Source organism: Orycteropus afer, unplaced genomic scaffold (genome assembly GCF_000298275.1).
Source record: "Orycteropus afer afer isolate SDZICR_OR568_19922 unplaced genomic scaffold, OryAfe1.0 scaffold00088, whole genome shotgun sequence".
NCBI lineage: Eukaryota > Metazoa > Chordata > Mammalia > Tubulidentata > Orycteropodidae > Orycteropus > Orycteropus afer.
In genome coordinates this window covers 7,288,141-7,307,233 of record NW_006921675.1, presented here as the reverse complement: position 1 = coordinate 7,307,233, position 19,093 = coordinate 7,288,141, and the positions used below count along the sequence as shown (strand labels likewise).

Sequence of the window (19,093 nt, the reverse complement as noted above, 5' to 3'; positions counted from 1 at the left end):
TAGTCTCAGTGGTTCCACGAGGCTCTATCAGACCAGCAAACCTGCCCCCCCCCTTTTTTTTCCAAATGATTTTGAGTTTTGTTCTACATTGTTCTCCCTCTCTATCCAGGATCTCCTACATAGATCCCCCTCCAAGTGGTTGACAGTGGTAGCCGGGCACCATCTAGTTCTTGCAGTCTCATAGTCGTATAGGCTGTGGATCACATGGTGTACCAGTCGCTAGAACTAATTGTTTCCATGAATCTTTGGTTTTCTTCATTCTCCTTTTCTCTGAATGAGGAGAGACCCATCGTTGTATCTAAGTGGCTGCTTGCAAGCTTTTAAGATCCCAGTCGCTATTCATTGAAGTAGGAGGTAGAACAATGTTTTATGTAGCATGTTATGCCAGTTGAGCTTGATGTCCCCTATGACTATGGTCCTTAGCCCACAGGTTCAACTACTCAGTTCCTCTGGGTAGCTGACTGTGACCAAGAAGTGACTACAACCTTGTCCCTTGCCAACTCTACTATACACCTGGGAATTCTTACAGATCATACAAATACACTTACAGGCCATTGTCTGCCAACCCTATATACTCCCTGCTTCATAGACGTACCTAATAGTTCAGCCTGTCCACCCATCTATCCACCCGTATACCCATATTTGCCTTCACTGACAACGCAGTACTGTATGTGCAAAAGAGTTCATCTTTGTTGTCTGTACCTCCCATGTACCTCTCTGTGTCTTCCTCTTCCTCAGTGCCACCATGTTGATCACTCACATTTGGTACAATGCCCTTCTCTTCACTCAAATCAATACTTATCTCTACCTATCTAACAGTGTTCCCTCCCCTCCTCTCCCACCCCTGGTAACCAACAAAGAAAATTTCCTTTCATAGATAAACCTTTCCTTGACTTTTATAATAATGGACAAATACAATATTTGTCCTTCTGTGATTGACTTACTTCACTCAGCATAATGTCCTCCAAGTTCATCCACGTTATATGGTGTTTTGCAGATCCTACGTTATTCTTTAGGGCTGCATCGTATTCTATTGTATGTATGTACCAAAGTTTGGTTATCCATTCCTCAGTTGATAGACACCTAGGTTGTTTCCATCTTTTGGCTATTGTAAATAGTGCTGTGATGAGCATGGGTATGCATATGTCTGTTCTTGTCATGGCTCTCACTTCTTTAGGATATATACCTAGTAATGGAATGGCTGGGTCAAATGGTATTTCTAATTCCAACTTTTTAAGGAATCGCCATACTGCTTTTCACAGTGGTTGTACCATTTGACAGTCCCACCAGCAGTGTATGGAAGTCCCAATCTCTCCGCATCCTCACCAGCATTTGTTATTTTCTGTCTTATTGAACTTAGTTACTAGTGCTGGCGCCAGATGATATCTCTCCACATAGTTTCTTGCATGTAATATTAAAAGATTTGTGAAATTCCTAAAACCTAGGGTTCAGGTATTACCAATCCTGGATTAAGATTTTACTCTTAGGTTAGATCATCTTTTATTCCCTTTACCAATGCATTTTGAGAATTTGGAGACTTGAAAGGGTTTAGAATATGGGCAAGCCTACTAGATATGGTCTAGTTTATTGTTTATCTAAAGGAATGTTTGGTGACCTGAGTTTCTTCTTAGGAACAAGTGGAATTGATGTGATCTGGTGACACAGTGTGACAGTTCCCCATTAATGCATCATTCCTGGCTAGAAGTCTGGGCTCCCTTAGGAGACCCCTGTTGAAGGGGAACAGAGTATGTAACCTTTCCTGCTCTATTTGCCCCACCCTCATTAAAGATTTTATTTTCAGTAACTTTGCCTGTATGTATGTATGTATGTGTCTTCAAGCTTTGGAGAATGGAAAATAATGTTTCTTCCACAGAAATGATTGGAGACCTTTGCTTGAACAAAAAGTACAAATCCTAATATTTATGACTGAAGTGAGTGATGCTCTCCCCTCTATTTCCTAGTCCCCAGATACAAAAAGAGGATTGCAAATGAGTTTTGTCAAATAAATATTCTTCTTTAAGTAATAGAGACTACTTTTTTTTATAAGCAACTCTTCATGATTTAGAGCATTTAAAAAAAAAAAAAATTCTTTCCTACTAATTATTTGACCATTTTGGCTATCTTACAGAACTTTTCTTTATTAATAGAATTTTTCCTATTCATAACCCATAAAGGATTCCAAGAGCCTAACGGAGCTGAAATGGCAAATAGTCCAGAAAAGCAAGAAAAACGTGATTTACCATTTTAATGCCCATAGTGTTAGTCTTATGGGTTTGTATCTGTGTGCTTTCATTGGGAGCCAGTGGAATTCTGTTTTTCTTACTGCAAAACAGTAAAATGCCTTGGCCATTTCCAAAGAAAAATTATCCTGATTACTTTGGATGGTATTATGGGTGCAAATGATATGATCAAGAGTATATTATAAGCCAGTTAGCAAACTTTTTTCTCAAAATGGTCTTCTAGAGCGTGTATCACAAAGTTGTTCAATCACTTTTTTATTCTTCCTCTGACAAAAGGTCAGGGGAAAATAAAAGCTGTGTTTGATTTAAATGTTAAATGACCATCTATCTGCTGTTATTGAGCCAGGCTACAGAGCCATCTGGTTTTTCTGTCTTAGTCACTACAGCTAATTAGGCAGGCATGCCATTTACTGGAGAATAATTAATCTATTACAATAGAAGGAGCCTTTGGAGAGAACTGTGCAAGTTGATCAGTAATCAGTGAGTAGTAACTGATTGATATGTTTCCTTTGCTGTCAGCAGATGACAGGGAATATCAAATGCTGTATACACACACACACACACACACACAGAGGGAGAGAGAGACAGAAATAAAGATTGCGATCAAGAGAGATTTCTCACTATTAGCAAAGGACTTGTTGAGAAGCATAGATTGTTAGGAATCTGTTATATTCTGGGTTATTCTTGCAACATCTGAGGTAGGTGGCCCACCCCTTCTGCCTTCTAGAACTTTCTCCTTTTTAGTAGCTTGAGTTTTTTAAAGTTCTTTTTTGGGAGAGGGGCTTGTTGTTTATAGTTCTAAACCTATAAGAGGCCTTAGAGTATAAGCGGTAGTGAGTTATCTATATTCCGAGTTCTTTTTTCTTGGTTTGTTAATCATTAAAGTTTAAATACAGGTGTCAATGAGGGAAAAATAGTTGCTTTGCTTGAGGATGCTAATATATTTTTTCCAGGAAGCTTCTGTTCAGTCAGCAGTTTTGCTGTGGCAGGCTGAGTTTGGGTCCTTCTTTGAGCCTTCAACTCACTAAAAATTTTCGTGACTTTGGTGACTCTGTAACAGTGGTCTGTAATATCTGATGCCATAGGCTTCTCTGGGTATTCTGCTAGCAAAAGCCTTTGCTAATAGGAAAAGGTCTTTCTAGAGAGTATGTTTAATTTGAGAACATTAAGAGAAGAAAAAGGACAGGTGCTCTGGGATGGCGTGCTGGATATTAGAACACTTTACCAGAGAGTAGGCAGTACTAGCAGAATGGCTGTTTTGCTATACAGGTTAATGGATTGACAGATGTTTAGGCAAAGGACACAGTAACAGAGTGCTAATACGTTAATCTTTTCTTTAGTGTTATTGTTGGTAGTGGTGGTCATAGTGGTGGTTCCTTCTTGAAATCTACTTAGAGGAGCAGTTGATTTCTCCTTATGCTTTAAACAGAATGGAGCTCTAGTGGCACAGTACCTAAGGCATTTGACTGCTAACCAGAAGGTTGGTGGTTCAAAGCCACCAGCTGCTCCACAGAAGAGAAACAGGGCAGCCTATTTCCATAAAGATTTACTGCCTCAGAAACCCAGTGGGGGTTGCTCTGAGTTGGAATTGATTTGATGGCAGTGAGTTTGATTTTTTTGTTTGTTTGTTTTATGCTTAGACAAGTTAATATCTCTGAACTAACAGTGGCATTAGATGAAAGTCACCATGCACTGGCTTCAGGTTTATCAGAGTTAATAAACAGGATGTCTTCTTGGATTGTGGAATGAATGAATAGTGAGAGATGGGTCAAATTGTGGCCAGCCTTCAGCCTTTGTGGCTAGCTGGGAAGGATTATGGAAGATGCAGATTTCCTTAGTAACTCATGCTCATTTTTACATTGGTTTTACTCATCTTACCCAGAAAGCCAAATTAAAAATTAAGTGTGTCTTCCACTCTCTGATCTGAAGGAGGCTGTGGGTCTCCCACCTTCCCTTCAACCCAGAACATTTGGGGAGATGAGGCCTCTATGGCCTAGATAAAGGGTATCTAAAATGTTTTTCTTCCTCCTTTAGACCTGTACTGCTCTTCTCAATTTAGAATACAAGGTGAAAGAGTCATATGAAGTAAGTTTTTAATTTGTGGTTTATTTCTCAATAATCAGAATCAAAGGAAAGAATTAAGACAAGGTAATGAATTCTTCTTGTTCACATCCTCACTTGGTTACAAACTTGGTATCACCTTATTTAGTTTTTACCTTTCTAAAACTGAACAGTAATCTTTAGGTTTTTCTACAGTGGCATTTTAAATGTGAATATTGATTGTGAAATGCTACATCACAAAAGGGAATAAAAATATTAGGCATAGCATCTTTGGACAACCATTTTTTTCTATTATATTCTTATAGTTTGCCTATTGAGTTGGAATCAACTCGATGGCAGTGGGTTTTGGTTTTGGTTTTTGGTTTGGTCTTACCTGCTGTTGCTAACCGAAAGGTTAGAAAACCCATCAACGGCTTTGCAGAAGAAAAGACCTAGCAGCCAGCTTCTGTAAAGAATACAGCCAGGGAAGCTCTAGGGTACAGTACTACTCTGTCATTTAGGGTTGCTGTGCATCAGACTTGACTTGACAGCACACAACAACATCTGCTACTGAGCTTTTCTTATCGAGGCCAGGATTCCTTTCCTCTGTGTGCAGCTTCAGACACAAAGCACTACATGACAGTATACATATATATCATTTGAAATTAGATACCAAGATAAAAAGAGAAACAATACCTCTAGTTGCAGTGAAATTCAATTTTCTGGGTAATTCAAATGATTACTGTGTTTCTTAAATTTGAATATAGTAATCATGAGCTCTGGTAGCATAGTGGCTAAGGCATTTGACTGCTAACCAGAAGGCTGGCGGTTCAAATCCACCAGCCACTCCTCAGAAGGAAGGTTGGGCAATCCTACTTCCGTAGTGATACTGCCTCGGAAACCCAAGGAGGGGTCGCTATGAGTCGGGGCCGACTCGACGGCAAATAACAACAACAACAACAACAATCATGCACTTTGCATTTCTTTTGGTATGGATTGGTATTGGCCCTATTTAGTCTTTGTGTTCTTGCTCATTTTTCCTTGCTTCTCAACAGCACGTATTTGTGAGAAGGCTGCTCAAAACTTGTAATGCCCAGGGATGGGAGGGGGAGGAAGAAAAAATCACTAACTAGATAGCAGACATGTATGTGTTCACTTGGGTGAAGTGAAAATCAGTGCACAATAAAGAGGGAGGTAGTACAACATGACCAAGGCAAAGGAAGACACTGGGAAGTACACAGGAGTGAAAGGCAGCAATGGTCAATACTACTGCACACATAACAGAGCTCTGGTAGTGTGGTGCCTAAGGCAACTGACTGCCCCAAAACAAAGTTCAGAGGACAGGAAGGGCCAGGAAAGAAGGATAAATGGGAACTGGGAACCCAGAGAGGAAGTAGGAAGACTGCTGTTAGTTAAGGGAATATCAGCTAATACCAGGAAACAAAATGTATATAAACTGTTGAGTGGAAACTAATTTGCTCTGTAAACTTTCACAGCAACCACAATAAAATGCTCTAAAAAAAAAAAAGAATTAAGAGGGAGACTTCCCAAGATAAACCAGCTCACTCTTCCCTTTTCGCTTAAGCTGAGTCTGGAGTGACGGTAGTTCCATCTTTACTGCTCTGTTCTCTATCAAGGCTGGCAGTGGATCAAGCTTGGGTTTGGAGGCCACCCACTAGATGCAGAACAGTGGGTACTAAGCCTAGGTTACCTTGTTTGTTGCTATTAGCTGCTGTCGAATCGACCCTTGACTCATGGCAACCCCGTATGCAGCAGAATAAAATGCTGCCTGGTCCTGCACCATGCCCAGGGTCAGTTGTGGATTGGACCCTTGTGATCCATAGGGTTTTCACTGGCTGATTTTCAGAAGTGGATTGGCAGGCCTTTCTTCCTAGTCTGTCTTAGACTAGAAGCTCCAGTGAAACCTGCTGAGCCTTATAGCAATAGACAAGATTCCACTGACAGACAGGTGGCTGCACATGGTGCACTGGCCAGGAATCAAACCCAGGTCTCTCACATGGAAGATGAGAATTCTACCACTGAACTGTCTATGAAGGGAGTTAATTTTTTCACCCACAGGATGACTGTCAGAATCATGAATGAAAAGTGGCAAAGTCCACAGTGGTGGGCACAGTAATCAGTGTTTTCATCCTTAGATGAGATAGGCCGTTCACACAGCAACATGAATGTTAAAACTCTTTTTTTTTTTTTTTTTTTTGTCTTTTTGATCTTCATGCCTCACCTACTGCACAGTGTGGCCTTTGCCCATGTTAGGTGCTAAATAAATATTTGTGAATTGAATATTTAATACCATGTACCGTTTATTATGGGGATCCTGTTTTCAGAACCAAAAATTAGGATGTGTCTGACAAGGACAAGTGGATCCAAATCAGGGACAGAATGGAATACTCTAAATAAGATCAGCCCTCCAGAGTCTCTTTGGTTCACAAGAGCAGCACCAAGAAACCTGCAAATATTTTACTTTCTCATCACTTTCTGGGGGTACTATTTTTCAGGGGGAAAATGATGAGGCCCAGAGAGAAATTAAGATGACAGAGCTAGGTCACAAAAAAATATTACATTCCAGGAATCACTAGTTCCCAGCTTCATCCTTCAGTACTTCCCTGTTTGTTTTGAAAAAATATAAATAAGGTAGGATAAAATCTACCCAAAAGTCAAGGAAATTCCCCAGAATGTTCAGAGATTGTCTAGGTGACACATTGGGAGTTAGTGGCAGAGGAGGAGGAGATAATCTGGATTCGAGAGCAGGGTCAAGCAACTTATTTGGGAAAGAACCAGATGCTAACTATATTCAGTTTGCCAGCCATTTGGTCTCTGCTGTAGCTACTCATCTCTCCCATTGTAATATGAAAGCAGCCATAGATAATGCATAAATGAATGAGCATTGCTGTGTTCCAATAAAACTTTATTCATGGACACTGAACTTTGAATTTCCTATCATTATCTCATGTCATAGAATATTATTATTTTGATTTTTTTCAACCATTTCAAAATGTAAAATCCATTCTTCGTTCATGGCCCATAAGAAATAGGATGGCTGAGTTTGGCCTGCAGGCCATAGTTTACTTACCCCCTACACTAGAAATTTTTAAGTAGCTCTGGTAGCATAGTGGTTAATGTATTCAGCTGCTAGCCAAAAGGGTGGTGGTTTGGACCTACCAGCCACTTCATGGGAAAGAGATGTGATAGTCTGCTTTCTGTAAAGATTTATAGCCTTGGAGACCCTGTGAAGCAGTTCTACTCTGTTCTATAGGGTCGCTGTGAGTTGCAGTCGACTCAATGGCGGTTGGGTTTGGTTTCTGTGCTAGAGATTTGTGGTTGTCACTGGAGAGCACAGTGGAGGGTATCTCACTTCATACCCTTTCGTCCTTTGTCGGGGGGGACAATTTGCAATACCCACTTGGTCCACTTGGCACTAACTAGTAGCAAGGCCTGCGCTGGCGGTTCCTGCCTAAGTCTGGGAGAAAATGAGCCCCACCAGCATCTTTGGAAGAAAGGAATCTTTCTGATTGTTCCAATAATGTTAAATGTGCCTCACATATCTTTATTTCCACATTGCTTTTAAAAAAAGGAAAGAAAGATAAAAGAGTTCTTAATATCTACCTGTGCATAGACCAGGAGGCTGTTTTTCAAACAGAGCAAGGGTGTACTGCATGGTGGTTTAAAATGAGGAAGGGAATATGTCAGGTTGTATCCTTTTACCACACTAATTCAATCTGTATGCTGAGCAAATCATCCAAGAAGCTGGACTATATGAAGAAGAATGCGGCATCAGAATTGGAGGAAGACTCATTAACAACCTGCGATATGCAGACAACACAACCTTGCTTGCTGAAAGTAAAGAGGACTTGAAGCACTTACTGATGAAGATCATCTGCAGTATGGATTACATACTTTGTGGATTACATTACACCTCAACATAAAGAAAATGAAAATCTTCACAACTGGACCAATAAGCAGCATCACGCTAAATGGAGAAAACATTGAAATTGTCAAAGATTTTATATTACCTGGTTCCACAGTTGACACCAATGAAAGCTGTAGTCAAGAAGTCAGCTGATATATTGCTTTGGGATAATCTGCTGCAAAAGACCTCTAGAAAGTGATGAAGAGCAAAGATGTCTCTTTGAAGACTAAGGTGTGCCTAACCCAAGCCATGTGATATGCATGTGAAAGCTGGACAGTGAACATGGAAGACTGAAGAAGAATTGATGTTTTTGATTTGTGGTGTTGGCAAAGAATGTTGAAAGTACCATGGAGTGACAGAAGAGTGAACAGATCTGTTCTGGAAGAAGTGCAGCTGGATGTTCCTTGGAAGCGAGAATGGCCAGACTTCGTCTCACCTACTTTGGTCATGTGATCAGAAGGCACCATTCGCCAGAGAAGATATCATACTTGGTAAAGTAGAGGGTCACAAAAAAGGGGAAGGCTCTCAACAAGATGGATTGACACAGTGACTGCCATCATGGGCTCAGGTATAGCAGGGATCATGAGGCTGGCACAGGACTGGACAGTGTTTTGTTCTGTTGTATGTAGGGTCACTATGAGTCAGGGCTGTCTCAGCAGCACCTGACAACAACAAACTTTACCATAGAACTCTTTTCTGTCTTCTTAGAACACTCTTTGCCTAGATATCCAAGTAACATATTCCCCCATTTCCTTCAGCCCCTGTTCAAAATGTCATTTTATCAGACGGGGGCCTTCCATGGCAATCCTGTAAAAAAGAGAAACTAACCACCCCTACTCCCTGCACTCCTATATGTCCTGACTGGCTGTTTAATTTCTCTCAATGACACTTACCAACACCACACTTGTTATATGTATATCTTTCAAAAAAATGTTTCCTTCTTTCTGCCCACACTTAATTTTCCTCTTACCATCCAATAGAATATAAGCTTTGTGAGGACAGGGACAGGGTCACTTTCGATCAATTCTGTATTCTGTTCCTTGGAACAGTGTCCAGCACATGGAAGACATTCAATAAATATTTGTTTAATGAATAAATGGATGAACTCATTTTTATTGCAGTCTCCCATAGTCAGCAGTGTCTCAAGCAGCCAACTTTTAATGCTGGAAAGGGCCCAGCAGACAACCATGAAATGCCATCAATGAATTTTTCAGGGCAGTTTTGTGATTCCAGTGTGTGAACACTTAAACTGTTTGACTGGACGGCATTGGGTCAAGACCACCTCCTTGGAAATCATCCCAAGCTGATCCCTTGTGGTGAGTGGAAGATCAGTTCCAAAAGGAAGAGAGGGTCAGGAGTTGCCCTTGACCCTGCAAAGGAAGCCTGTACATTCTAAGGATTTTACACATATTTTGGGAGCTGTCATATTAAATCCGTGAGAGAGGACTTTAACCTCGTGGGAGAGTTTTCTTCCTTCTAAGGCAATCTTCTGAGTCAGCGCTCTGTCTGGAAGTCTTTTTTTTTTAAATCTTCTCCTGGCTTTGCTCTGGTGAATAGCTGAACAAAAAGGAAAACACTGATCCTTAACAAAGAAGTAGTAAAGACTCTGATAAGCCCATGCTCAACTCACTCTTATTGAGTATTTTTTCTTGTCTGTTTAGTTTGGGGTGATAGGAGGGGAGAGGGTAGCAAGAATTGTATATGAAGTTTTGTTGCCTTTTATAAATGCAGAGCATGAAATGATAAGATGTTGAGTAAGAAATATGTTTACATTATATATACCAATTGCCATTGAGTTGACTGGCTCGTGGCAACCCTGTGTGTATCAGGGTAGAACTGTGCTGCTCCATAGTGTTTTCATTGGTGAATTTTTTGGAATTAGATTGCCAGGCCTTTTTTCTGGTGCACCTCTGAGTGGACTTGAACCTCCAACCTTTTGGTTACCAGCTGAGTACATGCAGTTCAGTAAATTATATGATATGGTTTTTCTAGCCATAATATTTGTAACTCCCACATTGCCATGAGTAACTGAGTAGCTGCTTGTTAAAGTCATCCACCTGGAGCACACAAAGCAATCTTCTAGGAAGTTTGTGCTCTCTCTCTCAGATGTATAGAATTCTGATGTTGGAATTGGTTAGTTTGGCCACTCTGCTAGGCTCAAAAGGAGCCCTCGTAGAGGTAGAGGGAGTATCTCTGACTGCTGACTGAGAAGGATGTGCTGCTGAGAGATGTGAGAGAAACACACTGCTGAGAGAAGAGACATGTGCTGTGGAGAGAGACTGAGAGAGACTGTCAGCTGAGAGAGATTGAGCACGTTCCTGAACTTGAATTGTAGCCTATTGCTTCCTTAATAAACCCCATAATCTGTGAGTTCTGTGTGGCCACTGCAGCAAATTATCGAACCCAGCAGAGAGGTGGTGGGTACCTTGGGAGGAACAGTTGATGTTAAGGTTGGTAAGAGGGCTGGAGGGTGGTGGCATGTCTTGCCTAAACGGAACAGGCCTTGGGCTGCTGATGGTGATTCTGTCCTCCTCTTGTGCAGTTAGAGGTCAGAAGATGCCACCTCCCTGCCCCTTTGGCAGCACATTAGCCATTTTTTTGCCATCCAGAGACCGCATATATGTTGCGTAGGTACCATTGAGTCAGTTATGACTCACAGTGGTCCTCTGTACAACAGAATGAAATACTGCCTGGTCCTGCATCTTCCTTAAAATTGTTGCTATATTTGAGCCCATTGTTGCAGCCACTGTGTCAATCAAAAAACAAAAATAATTTTTTTTTAAACCAATGGGCAGTTCTTGTGTGTTCTTATTCCTCCCTCCCCGAGTGTGTCTTTGAATTCAAGTTTCCGATGCTAGTAGTTTATTTGGAAATGTAGGAAACAGTGGTAGAGAAGTGGGAAGGTGAGACAGAGAAAGGAAGGATGCTTTAATGAGCCGGAGATAACTGTGGGCAATAATTTAATCCTGAGGGGAAACAGTGTAGAGCACATGCCTCAGAGTTATTCCATCTGAGAGACAAGGAAACTGGAGTCTTCATACACCAACTCTTCTGTCATTGGTTGAGGGCTGCTCTCAAAGAGTGTTCATTCCCCAGAGCAGCCTGTGGCCTTCCTAGGCTTTGGAGAAAGCCTTCAGGCAGAGATACAGATGCTGAGGGGAGGTGATCTGTCAGTGTACAAAGCAGTAAAGCCTTAGGGAGATGAGCAGGGTACTGAGGAGTGAACTGCGCCATGCTTCCAATATCTGTTAAAACAGCGGGCCTCTTGAGTACCATTGCTTTATATTTGCTGCTCTACATCTTTACCCGAGGCACATATCTATATTGCCTTGACTCTTCTGTGAATTACCTGGTACCCTTCTCTCTCATAATAGCAACTAGTGATTTCTGCTCTATGTCATGGTAGTTGTGTAGCTACATGTCTTATATTTTAAGCATAACTTAAGCTCCTTGACAGCCCTAGATATTACCTTATACATCTTTTAACAACCATAGTGCCTAGCATTTGAGACAGGTGCTGAGTTATCATGTGATGAGTGAACCATTCCCCTGCTATTTCTGCCCAACAGGCTGTGAGAGGAAAGTCTTTGACCTCCTGAATTTCATCATCTTAACTTCAACCAGCAAAGTGTCAGAAACTGTGAGGAATTACTAGATAGACTCTAAAGTCAGGGCAATGAAGATTCATCTTTTCCTTCTTTTTTTTAAAAGAAGCTTTGTAACTAAAGTATAATAGTATTAGTTCTGAAGACTAGTGAATCAATTTTTAAAGTATTTAGTATTTTTGTGAGGCTTGAAGTTATACATATATTGGACTGATTCTTTTTGAAATTGTTCTCAGTGTCATTTTCAAGTAAGAGATTTTATTTAGAAAACTGAAGACCTTTCTTTTTCTAGAGAAATAAGCAGATGGGGCCCAAAGGCAGAAAGTAATGGTGATTTTAACATATGCTAAAGGGGCAGAAAGCCTGCATCTTCTGATCTCCACTAAGCCCACAAGAGGAAGACAGAATCACCATCAGTGACCCAGGGCCTATTCCTGCAAGTCCAGACATGCTGCCTCCCTCTAGCCCTTTCATCAACACTGACACCAACCATTCCTCTCGCAGCACTCACCACCTCTCTGCTGGGTTCGATAATTCACTGCAGTGGCCACAGAGAATTCACAGATTATTGGGTTTATTAGGGAAGCAACAGTCTACAGTTCAAGTTCAGGAACACTCAGTCTCTCTCAGCCTGCTGTCTCTCAGCCAACAGTCTCTCTCAGTCTCTCTCCACAGTACATGTCTCTCAGTGTCTCTCTCAGCAATGTGTGTCTCTCATGTCTGTCAGCCAGCAGTGAGAAATTTCTTCTGCCTCTAGGAGGGCTCCTTTTGAGCCTGGCAGAATGGCCAAACTAACCAATTGCAACATCAGAATTCTGTACACCTGAGAGAAAGCGAACTTCCCAGAAAATTACTTCATACTGCTCGCAACAGAAGTACACCAGGTGGATAACTTTAACAATCAGGAGCTACTCAGTTGCTCATGGCAAATTCCGCCATGGAGTTTACACAGACTTATGTCTAGAAAAGCCACACTATGTAATTTACTACACCACAACATAAAAATAAAAACACTTTTGTTCATTTTTGGAAATAAATGAGCTCTCAGAATTGCTCCCTTGTTGGTTCTAGACAATGCATTTATGAGACCTAATTAAACTAGATCTAGTTTAGTGTCCCATCTTCTTGGATCCAGCAGCTTGAAGCTGCCATATAAAAGGAGCTTGCTTATGCCCCTGTCACTAAATCATGGCTGTATTGGTAATGGCCTTCTGCTTAAAGATTTCAGCTAGCAGCAGGGAAATTCAGGAGACTTGAAAAAAATAAAATACCTACTACTATTATGTGTGGAAACTCCTAGTTTGGGCTTTCCAAGCAAGGACTATGATCACTTTAATTTATCCTCTTACTCTGAAGACAAAGTGAGTAGTGACCCCTTCCTTAAGATGTTTCAGAAACTGAGAATGTCCTTTGTGCTTAAAGGAGAAAATACTGCGATGTCCTGCCCTTCCACTGTGTATTTTCATAGAATAGGAACAGTTAATAAATCTTTGTGAGGTATGTGTTATTCCACAAGAAGGTATAGTTAGTGTAGCTAATGAACATTGTTTCAGTCTCCCTACCCAGATGCACATTGGGAATGGTGATCTGCTTCCAAAAGTCACAGCCTTGAAAACCCTATGAAGTAGTTCAACTTTGTGCATGTGGGGTCGCCATGAGTTAGAATCAACTTGATGGCAGCTAACAGCAACAATCCTAATAGATGAGAAGGGAATGTGCATAGCATGTGTCCTGCATGCCACACTCAACAGTAGGCACTTTATTAAGAGTTGTTCTAAATTGAATCCTGTTCATCATATTCTCATTTTATCAGTGAAGAAATGGAGGCTTCAAAGTTTAATATGTTCATTAGTCATATAGCTAGTAAGTGGTAGAGCTAGAAAATGACAGATTTAAGCTCAGTTCTGTCTGACTCCAAAGTCCATGTACTTTCTGCCCCAGAATTGGAATGACACAGAATGAGTGTGATGGTGACCTGTGGCATCTTTAATTAATCTGTAGTCAGTGGAGATGAGGTATCCTTTAGTCAATGAACTGAGAGGTCATTCTTTAGATTATAGGTAAATAACTGGGGGGATGCATGGCTTTTTCCCATTATTATTGGTAATATATTCCCTTATGCATGGGTTGAAAATCTTTATGGGGCTTAGAGAGGACTTCTTTTCCCACTAAAACAGTTCATCAATGGTGTTTTTGTGTCATTCTACCTTTGACGTGAGTTATAAGTTAATCACTATTCCTGTTCAGAATGTCTGCTCTTAATCATTCCCAGAAATATATGCTGGCAGAATGTCCTATGACTATATATCCCAAGACTGTCTCTCCCTATAAAATCCTCTGGAATTTAATGGAACCATTTTTATCAGGGATAGAAAAACCTACAAATCAATTCACCTTTCCTCCCCTTGGATTCTAGCTGTTTATCAAAGTTTTTCATCTTACATTGCTAACAGAAACTGAAAAACTAGATCCCAGTCCTTTTTATTCTTATACACATTAGCCTCATGCCAGTTGACTCAATAGTGGTATCCTAAAATTTGTCATAAGATCTACTGCTTCTACCCTCTCTCCCCCCAATTCTTCTTATTAGCCAATGAGTCTTTTGATTTGTAAGTATTTTTAAAGGGGGTATTTGCTGTGCAGTGCCTTATGAATATATGTCTGTTTATCAATTTTTTAATCCTTATACAGAGATATATTTATAAATAAATACAAATATTAAATATATGTATTTTTATGTCCAAACAGTACATTCTGTCGGGCTCTGATGACTTCAACCTGTACATGTGGAGAATCCCTGCAGATCCAGAAGCAGGTGAGTATATCCTGGATAACCTAGTACTAATGTTGGTTCTGTTGACTTTTGGCTGTAGCCCTGAAAGGATAGATCTGTAGCAACAGGGAAAGATATTTCTCTTTTAAATAATAAGCAGTTTATCAGAAAAGTGAACAAAGGAAATTTTAAAATAAAAATTAGAAGCTAAATTTAACTGTAACCTTCACACATAGCTTTATCTGGCATAATGATGCTCAGACATTTTTCTTCTAAGCAGTTTTCTTTAAACCTCATAAAACAACCAAACCAAAGCCACTGCTGTTGAGTCAGTTCCAACTCATAACAACCCACATTGGGTTTCCAAGGTAAATCGTCACAGAAGCAGATTGCCCCATCTTTCTCTTATGGATCAGCTGGTGGATTTGAACCACTGATTTTTTGGTTAGTAGATCTCCTTTATGTCCATTTTCTTCTCTCCTCCTATTTCACACCTGGAATTTTTTTTTTTTTTTTTTTTTTTTTTTAATTTTTATTGTGATTTGGGTGAAAGTTTACAGAGCAAATTCATTTTCCATACAGCAGTTCACATACACTTTGTCTCATGACATTCACTGCAATTTCCCACAGTGTGACAGCTCTCTTCCCACTTCTTCCCCATAGTTACCTCTTCCCTGTGTTCTTCCCTCCTATCCACTTCTGCCACCCAATCTGTGCATACACAGCCCTTCTATTCTCCCACAATTAATCTCTCCAAGGAGTTTCTAGCTAATGTAAACATTCAGCTCATACGCCTGACTTTTGTTTGGCTGGAAGCCACAGGAGTGGGTTCGATTCACCTAGAATATTTTTATCTTATAAATGCTTTTCCTGTATTATCCCTCTTTATATTCCAGCTTCTTACTCTACAAACAGTTGCTAGAACCTCTTCCATTCCTTTGGCCTCCCTGGTGATATTAACTAAAGGAAGGCTTTCTTTGTTGACAGACAGGTACATTCCCTGGGGTTTGGCTGGCCTTAGAGACCAACCACTAATGCCAAAGATGAAGAAATTAAATTATTTTACTAGTGTCTGCAGTCTGAAATTGATCAAACATGCAATCAAGATGCATTAACTGTTGATTTGAATGTGGAAGTTGGAAACAAAGAAGAAGGATCAGTAATTGGAAAATATCACCTTGGTGATAGAACGATGCAGGAGATTGCGTGATAGAATTTTGCAAGACCAACAACCTATTCATTGGAAATACCTTTGTTCAATAGCATAAACAATGACTATGCATGTGGATTTCACCAGATGGAATATGTACAAATGAAATCAACTACATCTGTGGAAAGAGACAGTGGAGAAGCTCAGTATCATCAATCAAAACAAGGCCAGGGAATGATTGCAGAACAGACCATTAATTGTTCACGTTCAAGTTGAAGCTGAAGAAAATTAATACACGTCCACAAGAGTTAAAATACAACCTTGAGTATATCCCACCTGAATTTACAGACCAACTCAAGAAGAGATTTAATGTGTTCAACGCAGATAACTGAAGCCCAGACAACTTGCGGGATGACATCAAATACATCATAATGAAGAAAGCGAAAGATTGTAAAAAAGAGAAGAAAGAAAGTAAAAATGAAAATGGATGTCAGAAGAGACTCTAAAACTTGCTCTTGAACATAGAATAAAAACAAATGGAAGATAAGATGAAATTAAAACTGAACAGATTTCAAAGGGTGGCTTGAGATGACAGAGTAAATTATTATAATGAAATATACAAAGACCTGGAATTAGAAAACCAAAAGGAAAGAACAAGCTCGGCATTTCTCAAGCTGAAAGAACTGAAGAACAAATTCAAGCCAAAAGTTGCAATATTGAAAGATTCTGTAAGCAAAATACTGAACAATGCAGGAAACATAAAGAAATATTTATATATATATACAGTCACTGTACCAAAAAGAGTTGGTTGATGTTCAGCCATTTCAGGAAGTAGCATATGATCAAGAACCAATGGTATTGAAGGAAAAAAGTCCAAACTGCATGCAGGAATTGGTGAAAAACAAGGTTCCAGCAATTGGTTGGTGGAATATCAATTGAGATGTTTCAACAAATGGATGCAGCGTTGGAAGCACTCACTTGTCTATGCCAAGAAATTTGAAAGACAGCTACCTGGCCAACAGATTGGAAGAGATCCATATTTGTGACCATTCCAAAGAAAGGTAATCTAACAGAATGGGGAAATTATCAAACCATATAATTAATATCACACACAAGTAAAATTTTGCTGAAGATAATTCAAAAACAGTTGTAGCAATATGTTGACAGGGATCTTCCAGAAATTCAGGCTGGATTCAGAAGAGGATGTGGAACAAGGGATATCATTGAAGATGTCAGATGGATCTTGGCTAAAAGCAGAGAGTATCAGAAAGATGTTTACCTTTGTTATATTGACTATGCAAAGACATTCAACTGTGTGGATCATAACAAATTATGGAAAATGTTGTAAAGAATAAGAGTTCCAGACACTTCATTGTGCTCATACAGAACCTATGCATAGACCAAGAGGCAGTTGTCTGAACTGAACAAGGAGATAGTGCATGATTTAAAATCAGGAAAGGTATGCATCAGGATTGTATCCTTTCACCCCACTTATTCAATCTGTGTGCTGAGCAAATAATCCGAGAAGCTGGACTGTATGAAGAAGAATGCAGCATTAAGGTTGGAGGAAGATTGCTAAAGGAGCAAGGGGGTGGCATCTTCTGACCTCCTCTAACTCTGCAAAAGGAAGACAGAATCACCGTCAGCAGCCCAAGGCCTGTTCCTGTGAGGCCAGACGTGCCGCCACCCTCCAGCCCTCTTACTAACCTTGACACCAGTCGTCCCTCCCACAGCACCCACCACCTCTTTGCTGGGTTTGATAATTCGCTGCAATGGCCACACAGGACTCACAGATTATGGGGTTTATTAAGGAAGCAACAGGCTACAGTTCAAATTCAGGAACATGCTCAGGATACAATTCTTTGGTCAGGACAGTCTCCACTCTGCTGTGCCCTTAGGCATGACTTTCTGACCCCTGTCCTCTTGGCCTGGCCTCTGCTTCTATGGGCCAGGTAAGCCTGCTGCTCTGCCTCATGCCTCTTGGTTCCACTGCTGCCGTCTCTCAGCTGGTGTCTCTCTTGGCACATCTTTCTCACCCAATAGTCAGATTCCTTCTGCCTTTAGGAGGGCTCATTTTGAGCCTGGCAGAGTGGCAAAACCAACCAACCCCAGCATCAGAGTTCTACACACCTGAGAGAGAGTGAACTTTCCCAGAAGATTACTTGGTGCTACCCCAACAGAAAGGAGCTCTGGTAGCATAGTGGCTAAGACACTTGCCTGCTAACCAGACGGCTGGCGGTTCAAACCCACCAGCCACTCCTCGGAAGGAAGGTTGGGCAATCCTACTTCCGTAGTGATACTGCCTCGGAAACCCAAGGAGGGGTCGCTATGAGTCGGGACCAACTCGACGGCACATAACAACAACAACAACAACCCCAACAGAAACACCCCAGGTGGATGACTTTAACAATCAGAAGTTTAAATTGCATGGTCTTACCCACTAATCCAGTGGGAGTTACAAAGACTTTGGGTGGAAAAGGTATACCATGTAATTTACTACACTACAGGCCACCCTTTGGCTTTTCTAGCCATTATCCCTTTTATACTTCAAAAATTAACATCCCGATCTTCACCATCAGGTTAAGAATAACCACATCCATGAAAGAGTGTAAGCCACCCACTTCATACCTTTATCTCCCCCCATTTTAGATAGCCAATTCCTAATTTGCCTACCCCTATCAAACCAGTGCTCTGAGGAGACAAGCATGTTCCCTTCTCTCTGGAGAATCTTCTGTTCTGCTTGGAAACTTCGGGCATCTGCATCCATAAACAAGCAAAGTCAAGCCCAGCGCAAGCCATCATGTTGCAGCAACTTAACACCAGCTCACTGTCAAACATCTTCCTCTTAATTTGGTCGGGTTCTGGTCAGCTCAGCCCTAGCCTAGATCATGAGTACCAGCTGCCAAATTTGGGAGTCACACTCCTCCCTTTGCTTCAGACCCAATCTCTCTCTCTCTCCCTCTCTCTCTCAATCTCTCTCTCTCTTTGTCTTTCTCTCTCTCATCCTCTCATCCTTAATCCTCAGGGACTAGTTCAATGCCTGTAGGCTCCACACAACTCCTTGCACTTCAGACCAGCCAGCCCTTCCTCTCATCCGTGGCCTGTGTGGACTAGATCAAAGAATACCAAACTCAGCCCATTTGGTCATTGCTGCTTCCCCCATTTCCACTCTTCAGATGGTCCCAGGTGGTCACAAATGAGCAGCATACAAGGCCATCTACTCGCCAGCTTCCTTTAAGTTGGCAGTCCTGAAACAGGACTCACTGGCTCTTCCTCTTACTGGCCCTGACTTTCCTGCCTCCAAGCACCCAGAGTTTAACTGCTTGATCAACAGTTTTTCTTTTTTTTTTTTTTTTT

At 40.9% G+C, this 19,093-nt stretch overlaps 1 protein-coding gene across 1 annotated transcript in view; it reads left to right on the top strand.

Moving 5' to 3' along the window:
• The window catches only part of DCAF5 (DDB1 and CUL4 associated factor 5), a 160,486-nt gene that overhangs the window by 110,651 nt on the left and 30,742 nt on the right, over positions 1-19,093 (top strand). Inside the window, exon 7 of the mRNA XM_007942316.2 lies at positions 14,562-14,628. Within this exon, the coding sequence (XP_007940507.1) occupies positions 14,562-14,628 (67 nt within the window). The remainder of the gene's footprint in view (positions 1-14,561; positions 14,629-19,093) is intronic.